Source organism: Triplophysa rosa, linkage group LG1, assembly GCF_024868665.1.
Source record: "Triplophysa rosa linkage group LG1, Trosa_1v2, whole genome shotgun sequence".
Classification (NCBI taxonomy): domain Eukaryota; kingdom Metazoa; phylum Chordata; class Actinopteri; order Cypriniformes; family Nemacheilidae; genus Triplophysa; species Triplophysa rosa.
This window is the reverse complement of record NC_079890.1, coordinates 38007317-38032312: the sequence shown is the minus strand read 5'-3', so window position 1 is coordinate 38032312 and position 24996 is coordinate 38007317. Positions and strand designations below refer to the sequence as shown.

Sequence of the window (24996 nt, the reverse complement as noted above, 5' to 3'; positions counted from 1 at the left end):
TTGTGGCAAAAGAACAGAGAACAGATTTTATACATTTTTAACAGTAGAAACGAAAGAAATCATACATTAATCACAAAGAAAATACTTGGTATTATCGCAAGTGTTTGATAAGATGCATTCAATTTAATTGAATCATCAAATACTAAAATATGAAAGGTAAATTATTAAGACATTATTGAAGAAGTCAATCTCATATTGTCTACATACTTCTCTCGTCGGCTTTGAGAAATCCTATATACTGTACATCATATTAACATGTCTTTAACAAAAAGTCAGTAATGTTTCTCTTCGTGTGGACAAGAGAGAAGTATGTACCTGGCCGACACATTGGTGGTGAAAGACGCGCAGTCACTGGTAAATGTTAATGGTGTTGTTCCAGTAATATCCTCCCATTGAGCTGGAGTGGTCCCACCTTCACGTGCAAAAACACAAAACACAAGTTAGCAAAGCCAATTCAATACCATTTCACCAGATGGAAAGTCCAGCAAGTAATGATGATTTTAATCGATTATGTTTCTCTGATGCTCAATGCTATATTGTGATAGCACAAAGTCGCACATTACACTTTTAAAGGAAATTAACCTATGAAATACTGTAATGTTGTGTGTGTATGTACCGCCTCACCTGTGATGCTGCATAATAAACGTAATGTAGGCGTATCTCCTCCTCCAAAGCCGCTGAGGATTGGTTCGGCGGAGCTCTTCGGGACGGGGATCGTCATGGTGATGGGTTTATGAAATTTCCTCCTCCGCGGCTCCAGAGTAACTATTGGACTGAACGTGGCTTTATTACCCAGATTCTTCCGCACTACATCCACACTCATGGGTTGAGTCTAGACGGGAAAAAAAAGTTTTATCACACATCATGTTTTGTTTATGTATACTTCAGTATTGTGAAATTATAAACTGTAGTATATACTGTAGCATACTTGAGTTTATAATACAGATAACTATAGTAAATTATACAGTATAGTAGTAAATTATAGCAATCACTTAAAGTCCCAGTGAAATAAAAAATTACAATGTCTATTTTTTCATGAAATATTGCAGCTTTTATTGTAAATAGTTTATCAATGCATGTCATTCTCTTTTTAGAATTCGTGTGCCCTCATAATCTTCAGTTAAGATCTGAAAATGCACTTCCTTCCTGTAATGACTATCCATCTTAAATGACTTATGTTGGACGGCTTGGGCGGAGCATCCGTTAACTCCTCCCCTTCAACTGTCAGTCTGTGGCCAGTTCCATTTCAAAATGCAACGGCTGTTTTTATACATCCAATCAAATCGCAGAGAAAGACGAAAGCCACGCCCACTATTTTTCTCATTAGAAATTCCATTTCACTCGGAAATGCGTCAAAATACGGAAGTAAAAACGATTGCAACTTCCGGTTCACGGGGACTTTACCTTCGTATACTACAAAATTCGTAAGTATTGACTATAGTGAATTGTCCATCTCTAGTAATGACTGTAGTACCCTTACTATACTGTTCTACAAAGGCAAAGCGCAGTAACTACACATTTACTCAAAATTGAGTTAAGGCTTGAAATGGGCTTTGTGACACCTGCTTTGTCTTGTGACAAAGTCTCCTGGTTCAATCTTGTACCATTTTAGAGAAACAAGTGCGTCAAAATTGCAGTAACTTCTAAATTAATTACTCGTGTAAAACTTTAAAGGGATTTTTTTTCCAGTTCCAGAGTTTGCATAGTTACTGCACTTTGTCTTTGGAGGGCAGTATAGTAAACTGTGGTAAATTGTAGCATACTGTGGTATGTTATAGTAATTAGTACACTACACGTTGTAAATAACTATAAAGAATTGATAAACTGGAGTAAATATTGTAGTTTACATCAAGGTTCAAAAACATACAGTTTCAGGGAATTGTACTACGTAAACTCGTTTTTTTTCATGTGGGCGGTAGTAATGCTCAGTGGCTTTTGACATTTTTACAGAACGTACAAAAACGCAAATGTGCACAAGCATTAGACATTCAATACTGTAGTAATGTTGCATTATGTACCTGCAGGCCAACACGAATGCGTTTAGTGAGCGCTCCCTCCGGGAACACAGCCTGGACCTGTGGAACCACCGTACTGCTCAGAATTCCACCTTCTGGACCAATGAGATTACTGTCCTGCTTAATCCGTGACACCACCGCAAAGTACTGTGGGAAATCTCGGGTGATGATGCGACAGATGCGCTTTCTCTCCAGCTCCTCGGGAGGATCCAGTCCTGAAATGAATGAAGGGCACGTCGACCAGGAGAAGACAATGACATAGGGATACGTGTAATAAATATATAGCGCTCGGTTATACAAACACATTTTAAAGGTGACACAATTTATTACTGGGTTAATATTACATCAGATCCACAAAAATGTTCTTAACACAAAAAAGACTGCAAATTACATGTTCAATTAGTGCAATTCTTAAATGTTTTCTTAAATAACAAAATAAATAAGTAAAAAAAATATTTCTGAGATTATATTTTTATTGAGAGACTAAATTGTCATTTTGGTGAAAGTATTATTTCCCTGGCTCACCCTCATCTGTCCCGTTGAGGATCTGGTTGAGTTCTTCTTCTGTGTATTCGCAGTGATGTTCCTTCCAGCTCTCGCCCGTCTCACTTCTCAAGATCACCAGCTCTCTCTCTTTCCCTCTGAGAGCCGCAAAATGAGGAATCTCCACGATCACAGGCCTGATATTCAATAGAGAAGCGTGTTATTGACAACATTTCCCCTGAAACAATCTTTCCAAGACAAAAAAATGGCACGGACAAAACTGATAATCACTTTAAACCTAATAAATGCACACAACCACAGAAAACCATGATGCATGATGGTTTACACAAATGCAAAACAAATGACATCAACACAAACAACCGGGTAGAAACAGTCAACTAAAGGAGCTACAGTACTTAAAACAATATGGGAACAACATATCAACAAACTATGACTAAAGCATGTTGCTTTGGTCATGATTTCCTCTAACCTGTGAAAATGCATCGCAAATCATTTTCTAACAATCTGTCGATCGTTTTCACAAGTTTAGAAACAATCGTGGGTAAAATGAGAAATGGAAAGGATCTATTATACATCCACTGCAGAAACACTTGGCATCAAACACAAGCAAAAGAGGTGAACGGGTGGACATGAGGTGTGGGTCTGTCATCCGTTTCATATGCTTCACTCCTACCCCAGGAATTTTGTCCCTGGCGGCCCCAGCTGCAGAATGCGGCTAACCAAACTCTCGCCCTCATTCAGAGGGGGCGGGGCATGAGGGAGGTGGAGCTTACTGTCATCCAATAGCAGCAGTGAGAAAAGAGAGCACAGGTGACATATAGTCGGGTTTGTTTGTAGAGACAGAAACGGGAGAAGGAACTGCAAAAGCAGCCATAATATTTCCAAACACTTGTTACAGCTGCTAGTTTGCTGCTTTGCTAATATTGAACACAAAAGTAAGGGCTGTGAAAATATTTGCTATATATTCAATCATATTTTGTTGGCAATATAGCAATGTCACAATGGCCATATAGAATGCTATCTGTGGCAATTTACCTCTCTATTACAATCTCAGTTTGAAACATACAAAAAAAGTTATCAAACCAAAACAACAAAGCAAAAAAGTTATCAATTCGCAAGTTGCACAAGATGGCGCCGGTGAGCCTTTGGGACGCCAGAGTCGGCAGAGTAATTTCCGGTCGTATAACACTGTATGGGAAAAGGAGGATTTTTGGCAGGCAAATATGAGTGTTTTTTTAGATAAAAAAGGAAGAAAGTAATATATCAGCGATATGACAGATCCTCGATAGCGTTATACGACTGGAAATTACTCTGTCGACTCTGGCGTCGTGAAAGCTCACTGGTGCCATCTTGTACAACTAGCCCATTGCAGCTATAAAAACATGTTTCCATATAAATGCATCTACTGCTAGCTATGCCAAATGTTGTAAGTGCAAGTTTTAAATTATTTGTACATTTTTAAATGAATAAACAACCAAAATAGTGATTTTTGAGAAGTCTAAAACATTTCATTGCATCATTATTTAAGCAGTTGCTTTGAAAAATATTCAATGAAACTTCTGCATGACATTTCACATGCTTTAAAAATTTGAAATATGTGTGTGTATATATATATATATATATATATACAGTATATAAAGTTATATATGGAATATACTAATATAAGTGTAGAAAACCTGCCTTTTTTGCTACACAATTTCTATATATTTTGTTTTGGCTGTTTGCGTTGAGTTAAAATGATGGCTTCTGTAACTAAAAAACATCCATTTCACAGCAAATAAAAATATTAGGAGATGTATTAGATGTCATCCAAAACATCACATCAGATTTTTCGGTAAATTGCGAAGCGCTATATCAATTAGCAAGGATCAATGTTTTCAGTATTAGCTTTTGAACTAATACTTGCTTCAGAATGCTTTGGATGTCTAAGCATTCATTCAGATCTACTCTAAGATTAAACAAACCAGCACAATGTAAAGCTCTCTTAAACGTCTACATGACCAAAAAAGCAAAAAAACAAGACATATTTGCTGTGATATACTGTCTAAAATTCCGTCAACATCTGACCCATTAGTACAGTCTTCTACTTCTTTTCTACTTTCCTATCCCCCCCAAAAAGAAAGAAAAAAAACTTAGCTTCGTATACTGTGATAGGCTAACTGAGATCAGTTTTACTGCACCTATGCATTGTTGTTCTTTTGTTGCACAAATTGCTTCTATTGTTTTCCCCTACTTTGTAAGTCTCTTTGGATAAAAGCTTCTGCTAAATTATTAAATGTAAACGTAAATGTAAAATCACTAGAGTGAGCAGATTGTGGTTAAAACCTATAAAAGCAAGTTATCCCGATTCAGGATATAAATTCTGCTGGTGACTTTATGAATGTCGACACCATCCATCCATCCAAATGTTAGTCAACGTGGGGATAACATTAAATCAGAATTGATGAAAATTGTTAGAGCTTTAAATTTCCCTGCAAGTCATGAAGCCAAGCAAAGAGTTACAACCGTGCTAAACGCAAAAACACAAGAGCATCATTTGTCATTCTGTCAGAAAGTGATTAATAAAAGGTATCAAAGCAAACATTAGGTTTTATTTATAGACATGAGATTATGCGAGACTACCGCACATTGTTACATTCAAATGTATTCAAATAACAAATCATATAATTAAATGTAACTCATGATGTAACATTACTCAGTTTGTGTTAAGGTTCAAATTTGATTTAAGAATTTGTGTTAAGCTGTCAAATAAACTTAACAGTTGCTTACCCGAGGAACTGAGCTCCTGAGGGTCCGACCTCTATCACCCTGCTGGCCAGACCATCTCCCTCCATCATGGGGGGCATCGAGGCCAGCCGGTGTCTTTTCACCAGTCTACAGGTGACGCGGGTGGGAGCGCTGCATTTCCGCGGGGGAACGATGATCCGCAGACCGTTGTGCCGACACCCTCGCATGGCTCCTCCACGAGCGTCCACCATGAAGCTGACTAGAAAACTGCACAGACACAAAGTTCAAATCATTTTAAAAAGCGACTTCATCTGAAATTTGTTTCGATACCGTATGGTTCAATGGTCACATAGATAACAGTAAGTAATGTCACATTTGATTTCAAACAACAATTAAAAAGGTTCTGCGGTATTTCCATGCAAACACACAAAACATCTGCACACATGGTCTGGTGGTATGACAACATGCATGATAAACAGCACGCATGTGTACTGTATGTACCTTTGTGTCTCCGTGTTCCTAGTGTTACCTTTTAATCAAAATGATGTTGAGTTTCACACAAACATTGGTAAATATCTAGAGCGGTGTCTCCCAAAGTACCTAGCTGAATATTAGGGCTGGGTTTTGAGACCATTTTGGCGATTCGATTCTTATTTATATGGTTTCAATTTGATTCGATTTCGACTCGATTCAATATCGATAAGTTATTAGCATTTCATTTAAAATATTAGTTTTGCAGACACGGAATCCATATTTAAATACAGTATATAGGCTGGTAACTCAACCCCCCCTACTTAGCTAAATTAATTAAATACACGCTCACGTTAATAGCAGAGCCCACACAATTGTTTAGAATTACTTTTTACTTTGAGTGACCAAACATTACTGTATTATAACTAGAAAAATGTGTAAGAATTAAAACCGATTTCAAAAATCAACTTCAAGTCCAATAATAATTTGTTTGAACAATTCCAATCTGGTTTTCGTCCCCACCACAGTACTGAGACTGCTCTTGTTAGAATTACCAATGATCTGTTTCTGGCAGCTGATTCTGGGTTATTAACTATACATGTCCTTCTTGACTTGAGCGCAGCCTTTGACACTATCTCTCATCGGATACTCCTTGACAGGTTAGCTTCTATTGGGATTAGTGGCACTCCTCTGTCTTGGTTTAGGTCATATCTTTCCGGTCGCACTTAGCTCATTCAATTAAAAAGTTTCAGATCAAGAACAGCTACAGTCACCATTGCTGTTCCCCAGGGTTGTGTTTTGGGCCCACTTTTTATTCTCCCTCTTGGTTCCATTTTAAGAAACCATGGTATTCATTTTCACTGTTATGCAGACGACACCCAACTGTACCTGCCTGCTAAACCCACTTGTTCTTTTCCTCCAACATTTCTGTCTAGTTGTCTAGCTGAAATTAAAGATTGGCTTTCAGCTAATTTCTTGAAATTAAATGGCGACAAAACTGAGGCCCTACTCGTTGGTACTAGATCTGTTTTCCTCCACACTGACAATACTGCAATCCATCCTTCCTTACAGTTTAAAAGCTTGGGTGTTATCATGGATAGCACACTATCCTTTGAAACTCAAATTAATAATATCACGCGGACTGCATATTTCCACCTACGTAATCTTAACCGTCTTCGTTCTTCCGTCACAACCAACAATACAGCAGTTCAATTCACACACTAGTCACCTCACGTATAGACTTTGTAATGCCCTTCTCACTTGTGTTCCCTCCAAATTTCTATATAAGCTCCAGCTGGTTCAGAATTCTGCAGCTCGTGTTTTTTCTAGAACACCTTCTACTGTGCACATTTCTCCAGTTCTCCAGCAATTGCACTGGCTTCCAGTAAAATCGTCGATTTTAAGATTTTGTTACTTACTTACAAGGCACTCCATAATCTTGCGCCCCAATATCTTACAGAACTTCTTCACGTTTACACCCCTTCTCTTGCTCTCAGATCTTCACCTTCAATTTCTCTTGTGGTACCTCGGATTCGACTCACTACCATGGGTGCGAGATCTTTTAGCTGTGCTGCCCCCTGCCTACGGAACTCTGTTCCCTTAAATATATGAAACAGCGATTGCTTGCGGACTTTTAAAACACATCTTAAGACGTATCTTTTACTCAGGGTTTTTGAAAATATGCTCCACTGAGTCTTCACTGCATTTTATCTGTGTATGCTGAGTGCTTGTTGTGTTTTTTGTCTTGTGCAGTGATTTGTACTTTTATTTTATTATACATGCCTGTTTGTGAGGTGACCTTGGGTGTTTTGAAAGGCGCCATTAAATAAAATGGATTATTATTATTATTATTATAACTTGAATAATGGTGCCATCCTCTGGACGAGAGGTGAAATACAGATAATATTATCTGAGGCTCGTGCATTAAGAATCGATATTGTTTCTTTAAATTGAAGATTGACCAAAATGAAGAATCAATATTTTTTACCCAGCCCTACTGAATATATCTGAATATGAAAAAGTATAATAAACTACAGTAGTTTCAATGAGACAATTGTGTTGTGTGGCACAGAAGAGATGTGATGTATGATGATGTCACGATACTGTATGAGCTCTGTCTGTTATTAATTCATGAGTATTTACACACACGCACAGATGAAAACAAACGTGAAACAGTCTAACAAACATTGTGTTTGTGAAATAAAAACATTCAACCTGCAATGCATAATGCCATTGCCCACACCTTCAGCCAGTTTTTGGCAAATAGATTTGTAAAAATTATTGTATAGTGAATTCTGGGCCATATTTCCATTTGTACCGTATGTCAGATACCAAGCTCTGGAATGAATATAATAAACACTTAATAGTGTACAAATCAGAAACAACCATATTATGTTTCATTCTATTAAGATTTTGCATTGCAGGAGGATGACAAACTCAGTTTGTGTGTGTGTGTGTGTGCGTGTGTGTGTGTGTGTGCACACTGAAAGATGAGGAGGTCAGAGGTCAAATGACACGCTGCAGCACGTCACCTGCTGTTGTCATGGTCACGACATGGAGAAGAGTGACTGAAGACCAAAAATACCATCCATCAGAGAGATACAGAGAGAGAGGGACAGAAAACAAGAGGGCGAGAGAGAAAAGCTTGAAAAAATGAAGAAGTATCTAGTAACTTCTAGTTAGTAAGCAGTTCAAGATCAATACCCATCATTTTGTATTAAAGTCATAAAAAACAAAGTTGTGTTAAAGGTACTGAAGTAAAACACCCTTTATTAGCTTTGCAGGCCCTCAATGGGAAAAATGATTTGTTAATAAAAAAGGTTTTTGTTGAATTATTTTCTCTTTTATTCTTTTAAGGACAGAGTTAGTCTGTAGTATTTTTAATTCTTATTTGTATATAGATAATTAAACGTGTAAGTGTTGGAGAGCACATGTGCATGTGCGTGTTGTGTACCCAGAATGAGCCGGGCTTGCGGACAGAGCGATGTTGTCCAGGTTTTCTGTTTCCCAGTCTTTCTCGTTCTCTCCAACATAACCCTGAAGAGAGACAACAATAACACACTTCTGTGATAAACTTATAATAAACATCTTACAATGAGTGAATTATTACATTATATTATACTGTATTGCATTATGTTATTTTATAATACAATATATACATTATAAACGTACGTAGAAATATATTATAAAATACATTTGAAATTAAATTATTTATAAATAAATCATAAATTATTCATTATACATTACAAAAAAAATCTAAAATATTTAACCTGTGAGTTAAGATATTTTGACAACTGGAAATTACTCTTAAATATACCTGTTTACTGTACATCATATCCTCCAACATCCCATAATGCTTTGCAGGGTAGTAACCTTGGTGAGTGGGCGTGTAGGACCTGTCCAAACTGATGGAAAACATTTACAAAGTAAATATAGCAAAATTCGTACACTTCGTGAATATTTGAACATGACGTTTATTCACTAATAACACGACACATTGATACACAGACACTGAAGTGTCACATACCTTTGCAAGCGACTACAGCACGTATGCGTTAACAGAAAGAAGAACCAGTGCATACAAATATTACACATAATATATATTCTATAAACAAAACTGTCGACTGGAAAAAATGAATTTGCTTCTAAGAAAAAAAAGGGGTAAGAAAACTAAACCTGAATAAGTTACTCAAGAAAAATGTCAATCGAAATTCAAATTTGGCAGATTTTTTGCTTGTCTTAGGCCCGATTCACATTTCGCGTCTTTTCCGCACTCATATTTGTTATTTCAAATGTAGATGCGCACATTTTTCTAGGCGCGTCGGCGCCGCATCGAGATGAAAATAGTTTGTGCCGCGCGCACCGAGGGTCATTTGAAGTGAGAGAGAAAGCGGCGCGGCTCGTGTTTTCGCGCGGTTTTAGACTCGAAATGTGAATCGGGCCTTAAACATAAACTTACTTAATTCTAATAATATCTTAGGTCACTTTTCTTGTCAAGAAAATGCATTTTGATTTAAGAATTCTTACATATGTGTACTAGAAAATAACACAAAAGTAAGAACGTAAGAAATTCATTTTGCAGTGTGAATGCTTTTCGTGTTGATGAAAAACAACAGAATTCAACACGTTTAAACAGGTTTTGACAAAATTCTTCAGTTCTTCTTTATCTAAAATGTTTAAAACTGATTGATAAAGAAGGAAAAAAAAATCACTTATAGAGATTTTTTTGCTTTTTAAATCTAAAATCAAATATCAAGATGAATCTACCTGTCAGATCGCCCACATTCTAAACTGAAGCGCAGGTAGTTCATTCCGTCCAGGTACTGTCCAGGTAGAGAATCATCTCCTAACTCTCTCAAATCCTCAGCTCTCAGATACTCAATACCATCACCTGTCATCGTGTCGTCGCCTGTGCAGTCAAAGATCCTCATGTTAGTCAAATGACTGTAAATACACACATAAACACAACGCCTGTTGTTTCATTAATATTGGTTAAAGGTGAAATATCTCGGCAAAGCCTCTATGCTTTAGTATGACAGCAGTCTACACTGGAGCATCTAGAATTCTACAGCATTGAAATAAAGTTATAATAAATAAGCAAAGCAGCTGTGCTGCAGTTGTCATGTCTGGCCAGCAGGGGCAGTGCTGTGAGCAAGACATACTGTCAGTCCAGACATACAGACGGGTTCGACTGTCAGTGGCATAATGGCCTGTGGTGTAAAACAATAGAAATAACAACGAAAATAGAATACGGTAACAAAATAGAAAGGCACTGAATCACAAAACACAAAACAGGTGGATATTAATTTTTGTTTGTTAAATGTTTCATGACGCGTTTAAGAAACATTGATATACGACACATGCAAGTGTCTGACCATAAACAACAGCAACACAATGTTTAACTATTTAAAAATTGTATTCTTGTCATTAAAAAGTTGGGGTTCTGGACACAGTGAGGTTACGTTTCATGAAAAATCATTGGTTAGACGGTCATTCAGTCGGGTAACTAAGATAAACAATCCCATCATGCAATGCACACTCGAACGCAAGCGTTTTAATTCGAATCAATCGCAATTTCACACTGTGAAGCATCATCACGCAAACTCAGTTCACACGCTGGTACCTTCAAAATCAATAGAGTCATCGGACATCGCCCCATCATCTACATGCAGAAGAACTGCGGGACATTTCTATCTTTAATCTATTTATGCATTCGGCAGATGCTTTTATCCAACGTCACTTACAATGCATTCAAGATTTAATCAATAATCTTTTGAGCTGTTAATGCTGCTTAACCAATTGTGCCACAGGGACTATACATCAGTAATACACACCAGTAACTTCATTACAACTAACGACATAATGAGAAATATATCAAGTCCATGATTGAAAACTTATAATCTGATAATAATATAGATGAATAATAATAATAATATAATTAGGAATTATTTCATCACACTCACCTTCTTCATCCGACACATCGAGAACTTCCGTCATGGTCTCCGGAACGTTCAGCTTGTGTTTCTCTGTCACCGTCTATATGGGATATAAACAATAACAATACAGTTAAAGGGATACTTCACCCAAAAATTAAAATTCTGTCATCATTTACTCACCTTCGAGTAAATCTGAGACAGATTTTGCCCCCATTGACTCCCATAGCAGGAAAAATACACTGGTAGTCAAAAGTGCCCCAGAACTGTTTGCTGTCCTACATTCTTCAAAATGTGTTCAACAGAACAAAAAAAATTATTACGAATTTTTCCTACTATGGGAGTCAATGGGGGGCAAGATCTGTTTGGTTATAAGCATTCTTCCAAATATCTTTCTCTGTGTTCATCAGAACAAAGACATTTATACAGATTCGGAACAACTCGAAGGTGAGTCAATGATGACAGAATTTTCATTCTTGTGTGAAGTGTCCCTTTAAACCCTTACTGTATCTTTTTAAGTCCATGAATTTCTGTGAATGCATTTTTTTTTAAGAAACTTGCCGTCGTGGTCGTGATGATTTCCTCCGTTACGACCCTCAGCGTGTCGACCACAGAAATGTAGCCGAGGCGGCGTGCGATGGCCAGAGCCGTGTTTCCATTCTTCATTAAACGCACAACATCAAAACACAATTGGAAAGATTAATACCTCATCTGTGCGTGCATGCGTGTGTGTTTGTATGTTTACTCACAACAGTGATGGCGTTGGGTTTGGCTCCACACTGCAGTAAAACATTAATGATGTGTGTGTTGCCTTGTTGTGCAGCCTGATGTAGAGGTGTGTAACCATTCTGGGAAAAAACAAAGAGATTTTATAGTACACAATGAATCGCCGAACAAATCATTTGAGAGTCAGTCAAGAAGTAAGGTAATAATAACTGCCTATTATTATAAAATTATAATGTTTTTACACCATGTATGTACGTAAACTTGTTGTTGGACACTCCGTAAACCAAAGTAGGACCTTAAAAATCACAAAATATTTACTCTTTAACTTTGGGAAAAACGTTGCAGAGCTCGTCACTGTCTTTTTAACACAACCGTCCAATCACAGTGGAGGAGAGGCGGGACAAACACTACATTGACCAATCATCATACATGTACAACACAACAATGGTCAAGTTCAAATTAATACTCGATTAATGCATTTTTATATTCAGAAATATTTTTCAAAATAAGATACTAGTAACACGTAACTGTAACTTTGGATATTCCAAATCACAGCAACCAACGTGTCTTCCAAAAGCGCTCTCAAGCGCCACCAGCTGGTCGTTTTTAGAAGATCACCGGGTAGTATTTCAGCTGGCGCGAAACGCTTTAGTGGACAGAATGAGCGTGCATGCGCGCCCTGTTTACGAATGATCGGAATTCATTAACATACACACATTTTACTATCAAATCTGACATTTACGAAGTTTTCGGGTTAGGGCCCTTTTTACGCGCAAATTACTCGGAATTTACTCCTATATTTATGAATGTCTCATGAATGAGGCCCAATAAGAGTTCATTTTAAATAGTAAATCCTTTAACTTATTAAAAATATAAAAGTAGCTAGAATGAGATACCTTTGTTTTGGCGTTGACACTGGCTCCACTTTTCAATAGAAAATTAACCATCTTGGCGTTTCCATAATGACAGGCCACGATCAGAGGTGTGTATCCCAACTGAAAGAGCATAAAGCATCGTGCATTACTGAAACTATTCACAGTTTTGTGTCACTGTTATGTCTTGAGACACAATCGCACATCTCTCACTTTGGTCTGCTGGTCGATGCTGCCGCCGTTTTTAACTAAGATCTCACCAATGCCAACTTTGTCTTCTTGGGCAGCGAGATGAAGGGACGTCAGACCGCTCTGAAACACACAAACAGTGTGACACCAATAACAAGACGACAGATTGAAAGAGGTAAGGTAGAGGTAAATACACGTTGTGTATTAGTGTGTTAGAAATCCTGTAAAAACGCTCATCCACATCAATCAGGAGTTTAAGGAGACAACAGATGGACTGAAACAGATCGTATGAAATGAGTCCGCAAATATCTGACAAGACATGTAGAAATATCCAAAAACGTGTATAATTGAGTTTATTCACACAAGTTTAAACTAATGATAATGGGAACAAAACTCTTCTGACTTCTAAACTGGATGCATGAAATCCGTGTATTACCATATAATCCAATCATTGTTTTGTCTATCATTGTAAAACTTTGTCTACAATTTAAGAAATGGTTATTCCATTTTTAACACAAAGTGATGCAGAAAAAAAAATGATCAGAGACCTAAATAGAAGATTTATAACAGCATTTGTTTGCATGTTGTGTTGCTTGAAGTGTAAACTTGATAGCATTTTAATGTTTTATTCCTTTTAAAAACAAAATTACGAAATAAAACAAAATAAGAATTTCATTGTACCTAGGTACGTTTGACAATAAAGATCTTGAATCTTTATACCTCTTTATACCTTTATATCCTCGTATGTTAAAGGGGAGATTTAACGCTGTTTCTCACTTCGTTACAATGCTAAACGTGCTGTCATCTCGTGCTTGACATGGTCAGCTTCAAAAAACAAGTATTTCTGTGCTCGATACACTCCCCCAGCGTTCGTATAGGTTTCGTAAAGTTTTTTTCGAACATGAAAATCCGTTTCGTAACAACTTTTCTTAGTCCCATATTGGGCCGTTCTCCTTGACAAGCACGGCCACGGCAAGGCGAAAGAAATAGCCCGCCCACGCGTCAACCGACGAGCGATAGGAAGACCCGCCTACCATCAAGATTGGCTGCGCTGTGAGCCTGCAGCTGCAGCTCGTTACACTTTTGCGATAGTGAGAGAAGTTGAGGTGTGTCTGTTCACGGCATTTCAGTGATGGATGTCATATAAACGGTGGATATAACGCAGGATTTGGAGATCGTTTGAAACTGACATATGGCGCCCCCCATCCCCCCCGCACATGTCGTATGTTTTCAAAAATAATCGTACAGCTGTATCTGTCTTTTATAAATGTGATCAAACTAAAGACTCTACGGATGTTTGAAGGGTGCGATACTATTCTGTAATTACTCAAGATTAACAGGAGATATGCAGAAACCGTCTGAGATACGGCCGCTTTAAAGGTTTAATCGAATTCTGCAAACATCCCCTCCGGACATCACTTTTATTTACCTCTGTATAAATCTGTAACAAACAGAACTCACTGAAACACTTTTTGGGGGTTTTAATAGAATAGATAAACCTGACACAAGCTCAAACCGCAGCAGTGAACGAGTCTGTCTGTCTGCCTGTCGTCTTTTCTTCTTTTATTAACATGATTAATCCTAGGAAATACATTTTTCATTGATCAGCATTCTTAGATTCTCCTGTGTGACAGTGATTTACTTTTGTGGGAGCGTAGACGTGAGCTCCTCTCTGTAGAAGAAGAGCAGCCATCTCGCTGTGACCCTCCTGAGACACCAGATGAAGTGGAGTCACACCCTGTTTGGTCTGAATGTTGGTCTCTGCTCCGTACTGCAGAAGTGTCGTGGCTATTTCCATCTGATTCTTCTTAGCAGCGATGTGGAGCGGAGTGTTTCCATTCTGCACGAAGACAAACACACACGCGTATGTTACATTGCTGAAGTTAAATCGAGGCATCAACAGAACGCTTGCAGAATTACAAAGTGAATTCAAAATCTAACATCCGTAAAACAATACAAAGAAAATGATTTTCTGAGTATCCTTTTGACTGAGATTATTTTTCTTTCTCCATCTGCAAAAAGCATTTTCTTGTTTTAAGCATCATAACATTTTGCCTTTTTTTCTGAAACCAAGACACTAGTGCTTGTTTTATTGCTTTTTTAGACAACTGTGTTGTAAGAAAAGACCAAAAAAAATTGTTTTCTATATGAATTTTTCAAATAATAATTTCAAAAATTGGTAAAAAAAATACGTTGTATTTCATGTGTGTATATTTTCGTTATATTTTTAAATCACTGTTAATTATTATGCTCATACCTCATCCGGGGTTATTATCGTTAACTAAAACTATTGACACATTTCTGCTTATAATAATCTAAGAAAAAAACTATTATTTCAAAACTTCAAATGAAAATGTGAAATGTTGCCTTTGGAATATACTGAAATAAAAATATATGAAATAAAATGAAATAGATAATAAAGTGACAAAAAATAATAAGAAACAATAAGAAAGATAAGAAAATGAGTAAAATCACATAATAAAAAAATAAAATGACTTATCTAAAGTCATTCTGCCCAGCTCAGAAGAACTGAAGCATGCACCCTTTGACGAACACATCTGAATATTCACTCCAAATTAGTTTCTTACTCAGTATTTTTAAATGAGCCAATAGGGTAAAAATAATAACGTTGGTATCGCTTTGAATCAAGCTTGTCTTTTCTACCCCATCGGCAGATATTGTATCTCGTTTTAAGCAAAACCCCTTACTTTTTATCATTTTTTATCCATTAATTTTGGGATTATTCAAGTATGTTATTTCTCAGGTACAGTATCTTGATAAGAATGTGATTTTTGTACTCGAGTACGATCTTTTTGGGCAGCGTTTGTCAGGATGAAGTCACCTCACCTTGGCTGTGGCATGAGGAGATGCCCCTTTGTCCAAAAGTAGGAGCGCCACCTTCTGGTTATCATAGTGAGCAGCGACATGTAGAGGAGTGAGACCGTTCTGCAGGGACGAGGGGTTAGCAGCACGATTACAGGGGAAATGTTAGCATCACAGAAGCATTAAACTCCACCACACGTGATAAAACAGCATGTTAACAGGGACTAAGTGTTAAGCTTGTGTAAGTTTAGTATTATCCTCTATATTAGAACACAGCATCGGGACCGTTTAAAACACGGTTCCTTATTAAACAAAACAAAAGAAAATAATGTTTTTTATTTTTTAAGATAAAATGTCTGTTATTAGAAAGTGAAGCTGTGCTTACCGGTACTGTTGCTGTCAACAGAGCCTGAATGTATTTCTTTTAAACACAAGTCTATGAATTAGACCCTATGTGTTGCTTTTACATGACATTTACAGGTATATAATATGCTTATAAACCCAATATTAATATAATGTACAGGCAATATTTGTCAAAAATACCCTGCAGACACACTAATATCTTTGTTTGGCTTGATGTTTACCTTGCCAGCCGAGTCCGGAGAAGCCCGTCGCTGCAGAAGAAATTTGGCCACATCTAGGCTGCCGTACTTTGATGCCACATGTAGAGGTGTGAAGCCTTTCTGTATATGTTCAAATACACAGCACAAATGAACAAACAAATCCTTGACAAACAGAAAAGTTGCATAAAACCAAAATAAAAGTCTAATCTAATCCAGTCATCATAGACTGTAGCGGCCTTTAGTGGTGAGGTTGTGAATTGCAACCAACGGCTCACTCCACCGCTCACCCTTCCCTTTCGAAGCACTACGGTGGCTGACATAGGACTAAAATGTCACGTTTTCGCTTCTTTGCCGAAGGAGATCATTTATTTATGAAACACGCTCTGTAGAGTAGTTTGTCCGTTTAGGGCTACTGTAGAAACAACAGAGAATTCCATGCAAAGGGACCCGCGGTGTATGTAGATAGAAAAAGCTCATTGTAAGATAATAAAAACATAAGGCGTCATTATGTAAGGTCTTTATACTCCTCTGAAGACATAGTTATGTATATTTTATTGCATTTCTGTCAATAGATCCTCCAAAAAAAATCACACACTGGACCTTTAAACTAGTATTTAAAAAAGCATTAAACATTGTAACAATTAGAGCATCACTATATGATTAATTTTAAGCCTATAAAATCCAAAATTGAAAAAATACGGATGCTAAAAAGGGTCTACAAAGCAAAGTCATTTTGGCTTAACGCCGCTCATTTTATGGACTGTAAAACCATTTTGATGCGTCCCCGGTACCTTGGTAGCTAAAGAGTGTGCGGCTCCGGCCTCCAGCATCACTGAAGCCACGTCCAGATGTCCCTCGCGGGCGGCGATGTGGAGAGGGGTGTAACCATTGGAGGTGGCAGCATCCGGGTGAGCCATGTGCTGGAGGAGGAGCTGAACCATCTCAGTTTTACCCAGACGAGAGGCGATATGAAGAGGAGTCTGATCCTCCTTATGACAGCAAGACATGTTTACATGTAAACAAATACTGTAGCTCTGATCTGATGCATGGCATTAACATTAGTGTCTGCTCATTTTTGTTAACTTTTTCCTTATATAGTGAACTCATGTCATTTGCTATATAGGGAAATAGTAATGCAGTGAACAAGTGAGCAGTTTCGGACATGCGTCTCACCCTCGCTCTTGCATCCACCATGGCTCCGTTCCGCAGAAGACAGCGAACCACCTCAACCTGTCCAGCCCGTGCGGCCATGTGTAGAGCCGTCTCTCCTCGCTGGGACAAAAAAACCAGACGGGTTCATTTGATGTTTTAAGCCTTTGCTCTCTTGCTCTCCCCATGATCTGATACCTCATTACCCACTGGGGCCAAAAGTCCCAAATAAAGAACTGGCATGAACTTCATAATGCATATACAGTTATTCATGTTAGTTCATGGTACATTAACTAATGTTAAAGGGATACTTCACCCAAAAATGAAAATTCTGTCCATTTACTCACCTTCGAGTTGTTCCAAATCTGTATTTCTTCCAAATATCTTTCTCTGTGTTCATCAGAACAAAGAAATTTATACAGATTTGGAACAACTCGAAGGTGAGTAAATGATGACAGAATTTTCATTTAAGGATGAAGTATCCCTTTAACAGTGACAACGTTTGATTTTAATGATGTATCAGTAAATGCTGAAATTAACATGAATTAATATTAATAAATGCTATAAAAGTATTGTTCATTGTTAGTTCATGTTAGCTAATGCATGAACTATTTGTTAACAATAGCACCTTATTGTAAAACGTTACCATAAATATTTCAGGTAAAACGAAAATGACTCAATCAAAAATTATTTAATCAATTAAGCACATTTATTTAATAATCAACACTCAAATAAAATGTTTACCAAAAAATTTAAATCGCACATAAGACAGTTTTATATAAAGTTTTCAATAATTACTTTCTGAAAAACAAACATAGCACTTATTTAATCAGTATTTTATTGAACGTTTTATTGTCAAACGTTGCAAATGATCAAACGTTAATAATAAAAATATTTTCGTTAATGCAAAAATAGCGCTTGTTAAATCAATTAGTTAATCAAATTAAATAAAGATTAACACAAATTTAAATCACACAAGGCAGTTTTTATATCAAGTTTTTAACAACAGAATTATGTTCTACTACAATTTGCAAAGTTCTATGCGTGAAAACACAAACTCAGGCGCATGAAATGGCTCAGGCAAGATAACCGCTAATTGCCTAACAGAGATTTCAACCAAATTCATCAAGCAAAACTAGAACTTCTTTATGATTTTAAGATTTGAGATGACACAGTCATGTTTGTAATTATATTGAACGCAATGAAATAACGATAATTTAATAATAAATAAATCTTTTAGTAATAACTGTGTGGGCCTCTTCATAAAGTGGGCGCTGGCTGCGCCCCTGATGTAATTCTTTTGACGTAGAAACAACATTTTTAAGTACCATTTTAGTTAAAAGTTTATTTAAAATAAGTATAAGCAAGCAGTGTGACACTTTTAACTCACTATATTGCTGACATCAGGTGAAGCTCCGTTTTGCAGGAGCAGAAGAACAATGTTGAGATGACCCATGAACGCTGCCACGTGGATGGGTGTGAGACCGGACTACAGAGAAAGTAAAATAAAATCAGTCAAATCCTTCATCAAATCAACAGCCAGTTTATTACTTAAAATCTGTGTGTGTGCTCGTACCTCAGTGATGGCTTGAATGAATGCGCCATATTTCACCAGGAGCTCCATCACTTTCACTCTGTTTTTCTTGCAGGCGATGTGTAACGGCGTGAAACCGTTCTGAAAGAAACCAACAGCACAGACGAGAGATGAGAGATCTCAAACACTAAATCACGCAGAGGACGAGGAGATCAGAATGAGAAGAGTTGATGTACCAGGGCTCGAGCGTTCGGATTGGCTCTCTTGTCCAGCAGAAGTTTGGTGACTCTGTAGTGACCACAGTGGGCGGCCACGTGCAGGGCGGTCAGATAGTCCAGTGTGACATCATCAACAGGCGCATTGTGCTGCAGCAGGTGTTTAACAGACTCCACATGGTCACCCTGCGCTGCCATGTGGAGCGGAGATAAACCATTCTGACAAACAAAAAAACGAACGATCTTAAGCATTAAGAATGATCTTGTGCCAATGATATTATGAAGTTTGAGTGTACCATTCGTACCTTCGTTCTGGCCAGCATGGGGGCTCCTCTCTCCAGTAAGAGCTCGACTGCTGTGTCGTGCCCACTCCTCGCCGCACAATGTAGAGGTGTGAGACCATCCTGCAACACACACAAAACACATACACATGAAAGGTCACTTGAGCAATTTCATTATCAAGCGTTTTGCAGCCTTAAGTAACTGCAAACAAATAGGATCACATAGAGTAACACCTCCTACACACACACCTATCTAGAGCTTATTATAAAGACTATATATGAAGTGTTAAGGCTTGTTCACACCGGAACAATAATCGCACACGCTAATCGCCGCGTTTAACACAAAAGGCGCCAATGTGAGTGTGCACAACGACACCGTAAAAGCGTAATTTTGTTTAAAAACGCCTCTGGCTCCTTTTTTATGTTTGACACGCCGCATGAAAAACTGTCCGACCAATGAGATTGGCGCTTTTGTTCACGTGCCTGGAGCTGCTGAAGTTACAGTAAAACACGACTTGGTGGCACTTGCGCACAAGCACAAAACAGTCTTGCCGAGAACACATTCATACCAACGACGAACGAGAAAGTAGACGAACCCTACGTTCTATTTCGAAGTGATAATCCCTATGCCCTACTCCCTTCGAAGAGTAAAGCTCTTGATGTGGAAACGCAATTGTACCTCTTAATGTGTCCGTTTAAAATTCACTTGGCAAAAGGATCAATAAAAACAACGTTATTTTCTTTTTATTTGGAGTGACGTTTTGTTTTGTTTGGCGATATATCCCGTTTGGAACGCACTGCTCAGATGCATGGAGGCAAGATGAATTCTTCTTCTGTTTGACAAGCGAGTGTCAGAAGCATAAAGTTGCGCAGCGCCTCCTTGTGTACCGGGGTAAATCTGTTTTTCATTAAGTGTCATCTATGTCAGGGAGTGAATTTTCACGTTCACTCGGCTCATCGCCAGTGAAAATAGCTTGGGTACGAACGTCGAAAAACGTCTCGAAGAACGCTGGCGATAAGCGTGCGCGATTACAGTCCCGGTGTGAACAAACCTTTACCCTGAAAGGCCTTTGATTTTCACTTTTCATGTAACTGTTATACATTTACTCCATCTACTCTCACAATACATGTGTGATTCTGCAGTGCAGTGCATCACTGCTGAAGAGAGAGAGAGAGAGAGAGAGAGAGAATGTGTTACATCAGGAGACTGCAGGAGGGAGAAACTGAAGAACAAAGATAAAGGACACAACCAGCTGGACTCCAGACTGCAGGCTCAACATTTCAATGAGAACACAGTCGTTCATGACTTCAGTCAGACTGTACACAAAACACACGCACACACCTACAATGAGTCATTAGTAGTCACTTGCACGCAGGAGGCAACACTTCCCCTAAAATATTGCGTAGATGTCATCAACAATATGAATCTGCAGAAAAAATTAAGAGACCATTCCAAATGTTCATTTAATCATAATTTCTAGATGTATTGTGGTCATTTCAGTCCAGTGTCGGTTGAATGACATAATGACAGCATGACAAGACACATGAAAACTGTCATAAAAATCCAGGTTATCACATGAATTTTTTTATTTTTGAACAAATTAAGAGTTTATTTCCAAAAAGAGATTTTTTATTTTTCAAAAATCATGTTTTTTTATTGTGCATTACAATTAATATCAATCAAACTTACATTTACATATATTTACATATACGCATTTAGCAGACGCTATTATCCAAAGTCACTTACATTGTATTATACTACACTTTTATTTCTGAGTATGTGCAATCCCTGGGATCGAACTCATGACCTTGACGTTGCTAGTGCCGTGCTCTAACCACTGAGCTACAGGAAAGTAGCAAAAAAATAAAACATCATAAAAAACATGATTTTTGAACAATTTTATTATTTTATTATTTTAACAATTTTATATTATTAGAGTTATTTCTTTTTGGAAATAAATTCTTCAAATACTGTATGACTGTTGCTTAAAAGTGAATATGAACTTTCGTTGCAGTATTTGAGGTCTGGAAAAACATACACCTGATCATATTTTCTGTTATTTTGACCTGTTTCTCTAGTTTTTATTTTCTGCAAATAAATGCAAATATATATATTATTTGGGAGAAAAATTGTTAGTAGTAGAATGAAACAAAAATGATCATTTTCACTAAACACATACCTATAAAAAGTACATTCAGAAAAACTGAAAATAATTTTGAAATTTCTTTTTTTATCCTCTTATTTTTTTTCTGCGACTGCATATTTTATATATACATTTTCTAGCATTTCTCGTGCATTTTGAGCTAATATTCTGGTTCTCATATACCCGCCGTTCATTTGACTGGATTACACGAACGTGTTTCACAGATTAAAAGTAAAAGTAAAACTGACCCTTGTTTTGGCATCAATCTGAGCTCCTCTGTCCAACAGCAAATGGACCATATTAGTGTTTCCCCTCTTAGACGCCACATGAAGAGGAGTGATACCATTCTGTAAAAACATCAAAACCATAATCATTACAAATAAACAAAACCTGTGATGTATGTGACAGCAATGTCACAACAGACAGAGACAACATATATTGAGTTAACTACAGAACTGAACGATGACCATATCCATACACCATTGTATTTACATGCTCACATTTGTTTTCATTTCATCATTTTTCACTTTCTTCAATGCTGGTACAACGCTGAATTTATTTGACATGACTGTGGAATACAAAGACGCACCCTTGCTGTAAAATCCACCGCGGCCCCTCGGTTGAGCAGCAGTGTGGCCACGTTGACGTTACCGTAGTGAGCGGCGATGTGCAGCGGTGTGAATCCACTCTACCAGAATGACAAAACAACAAGACACCAAACACATGAGAGGTCAAGACCTGCGAACACATGCTTCAGAGCCAAGCTACCAATAAATGCTGATCTGGATTCTCATCATAACAGCATGCAACAAACACACCGAACATCACACCAATGTAGAACTGATGGAGAACATCAGCGCCTCAGCTAGAGGAAAACGATCGCAATCCTTTGATTTGTATCGTGACTACTTACAAACACGCAAACAAAGATAAACCGTAAGAGAGGTCAAATTCCAAAACGCGAGCATGCAAACTGAAAAGAACCCAAAACTGAGAAAGAAAAGAGAGTTGAAATAAAGGGGAAATAAAACAAGAAGTTAGGAAATAAAACATTGCGCAAGACAAAGAGAATCTCAGTTAACATTGTTTTTAATATAATGGACGGGAAGAAAAGAGAAAAAAGAATAAAAATAAAAACATTTAAAGCGAACGTAACGTAACGTAAAAACACAAAAGTGCAGTGTGTGTAGATCATATCATAATGTCGGGAGATTAAAGGTAGAGATTGTAGAGGAGTTTGAATACGTGAAATTCTTGCCTTACCTTCCCGTTCTGAAAGTCAGGGTCCGATTTAATGTGAAAACATCATTTACAAAAATTTTGTGAAGAACATACAGACTGTGTGAAACATGTTCAAAGCTGATGCAAATCAAAACAAAGGATGCCATGCAGCGTGCTGTGCATTATCCTCAAAGATATCATTGAACAAACTCCCAAAGATATTTTCATTATGCCAGTACATTAAACTCTATATTTTCAATATTTTATCACTCATACATCCAGCCAAAACATAACAACCATCATGTCCGTCTTAAATATCAATACACTGGATGATTATATCAAAAGTATTATATTATATTATCGTATTTATAATACATCATGCGACAGCTCAATGTACGTGGTCATGAGTGTTCAGACAACATTTCTGCTGGACGGAGGGATGTTGATAAAGAATAATTGATCTACGGCAACACATTTTAGTGCAAGCTTTACGTTATTAGCTTAATGCAATCGCTCAGATGCTGTTAACAGGTAAAGTCATGCCGCTGGGCTCAGTCTGACCTTTAAAACAAAACGAGTGAAATAAACGTCCGTTCCGCTAAAGTGTTGTTCTCCGCCCCGGGGGTGAGCGGATATCTGAATACACCAGTGCTCAAAAGTTTAGGGTCACTTGAATGAAATGTTCTTCATGAGCTTACAAACCTTTTCATCCGAAGGCATGTGTCTGAATGTTTGGAATTACGCGGTGATAAAAATATAAACAACATCATTTTAATAAAAACGTGTTTTTGATTAACTAATAATAAAAGTTCACAATTCCTTCAATAGTATCAGTTTTTGAGGAATATTTTTGTTTCTAAAGAACATCTAAAATAAACAAAGGTACATTTGTGTTATTCCTTAGATTTGACGAGTTTACGATTATTCTAAAACTTGGAAAGCATATTAACAAGGAATTCATATTAAGTAAGTCACCCCAAACTTTTGAACGAGAGTGTATATCTAGCAAAGCAAAGACAGTGTTAGAAATAAAACAAAAGCCTTCTTTAAGCAATCCTTGTGTGTTTTCAATCCATCTATGATTGGCATTTATGCAAATGAAATATCATCATCATAACTCAAAGCAGCAAACACAATTATAAAGAAAATACACGTTAAAATCATGTCACAAACACAGATGCATATGTGACATATGCAAGAGGGTTGTGGATGATGCTGAGATGAGGAGCACCAGTCATGCAAAGATCTCAAAATGACATCTGAGAGAGCGGGTGAGTTCAGTTCTACATGCCAAACGGGAGGAAATCAAAAATGAGGAACTGGATAAATGTCTCTACCTCAGTGGTCCTATTAACCATCATCTGACGCAGCAAAACAGGGAGAAAGTGCTTGTTATACATTTCACACACATTCGTATAGACGGCGGCTGCATGCAGATTCAGTCCGAGAAGCCGGAGGTCTTCATTTCTCAAAGCGGTTTAAACAGTTATGTCATGCCAAAAGCATAAAACAGATGATTTACTAACACAAGCAGATTGAAAGCATACAGAAATAAAACTGCTTTGTATATGATCTATTATCTATAAATCTTTCAATTTCACTGTCGAATCAATTGTGAAGAAAATCAAAAGCATTTCAGTCTCACAAACACGCTCAGACATGCACACACACTCTCACTCAAACACAGGTGACGTGCACGTTTATTTTGCAGGTGCATGCGGTCGCTGTACGTTTACCCCTTACAGAATCAAGACCGGTATTATTAACAGACTAAAGCTGAAAACATTGAGACATGGGTATAAAGAGAAAAGAGTGAAACCCGAATAGCGTCTGGATGGAAACACAGGACACAGGCACACTTAGACTGCAGAGAAACACAGACACACACCATCATTAATGAAAAACACAGAGAACATCATGAATGTGATCAGATACACGCGTGACACATCGGCACAGGGTACCACACGTGTGTCAGAGAACTGTGCAACAAGATGCTTCATCTGTTAGGACATGCAAAGAGTCGTTTCGCTCGCGGACGTCACACTCTTTTCTGTTATTCACAATAACACAACACATGCAACAAACACACAGTCATGTTTCATTCATTCATTTTATGCAATTGTTAAGTAA

The 24996-nt window shown here is 37.5% G+C and overlaps 1 protein-coding gene across 8 annotated transcripts in view; it reads right to left on the bottom strand.

Annotated features, from left to right (window-relative positions):
* ank2b (ankyrin 2b, neuronal) overlaps positions 1 to 24996 on the bottom strand; it is a 70300-nt gene that overhangs the window by 26949 nt on the left and 18355 nt on the right. Inside the window, exons 7-34 of one of the 8 annotated variants that reach the window (XM_057329814.1) lie at positions 24204 to 24227; positions 22235 to 22333; positions 21894 to 21992; positions 19526 to 19624; positions 19242 to 19439; positions 19048 to 19146; positions 18862 to 18960; positions 17496 to 17594; positions 17114 to 17311; positions 16344 to 16442; positions 15784 to 15882; positions 14579 to 14776; positions 12961 to 13059; positions 12772 to 12870; positions 11899 to 11997; positions 11711 to 11809; positions 11180 to 11252; positions 9984 to 10125; positions 9244 to 9255; positions 9034 to 9121; positions 8671 to 8753; positions 8249 to 8284; positions 5289 to 5513; positions 3193 to 3291; positions 2541 to 2695; positions 2019 to 2230; positions 625 to 832; positions 316 to 412 (exon numbers count right to left, since the gene is read on the bottom strand). In XM_057329814.1, the coding sequence (XP_057185797.1) occupies positions 316 to 412; positions 625 to 832; positions 2019 to 2230; positions 2541 to 2695; positions 3193 to 3291; positions 5289 to 5513; positions 8249 to 8284; positions 8671 to 8753; positions 9034 to 9121; positions 9244 to 9255; positions 9984 to 10125; positions 11180 to 11252; positions 11711 to 11809; positions 11899 to 11997; positions 12772 to 12870; positions 12961 to 13059; positions 14579 to 14776; positions 15784 to 15882; positions 16344 to 16442; positions 17114 to 17311; positions 17496 to 17594; positions 18862 to 18960; positions 19048 to 19146; positions 19242 to 19439; positions 19526 to 19624; positions 21894 to 21992; positions 22235 to 22333; positions 24204 to 24227 (3236 nt within the window). The remainder of the gene's footprint in view (positions 1 to 315; positions 413 to 624; positions 833 to 2018; positions 2231 to 2540; positions 2696 to 3192; positions 3292 to 5288; positions 5514 to 8248; positions 8285 to 8670; positions 8754 to 9033; positions 9122 to 9243; positions 9256 to 9983; positions 10126 to 11179; positions 11253 to 11710; positions 11810 to 11898; positions 11998 to 12771; positions 12871 to 12960; positions 13060 to 14578; positions 14777 to 15783; positions 15883 to 16343; positions 16443 to 17113; positions 17312 to 17495; positions 17595 to 18861; positions 18961 to 19047; positions 19147 to 19241; positions 19440 to 19525; positions 19625 to 21893; positions 21993 to 22234; positions 22334 to 24203; positions 24228 to 24996) is intronic. The other 7 variants (XM_057329864.1, XM_057329858.1, XM_057329823.1 and 4 more) reach the window with 7 other exon arrangements.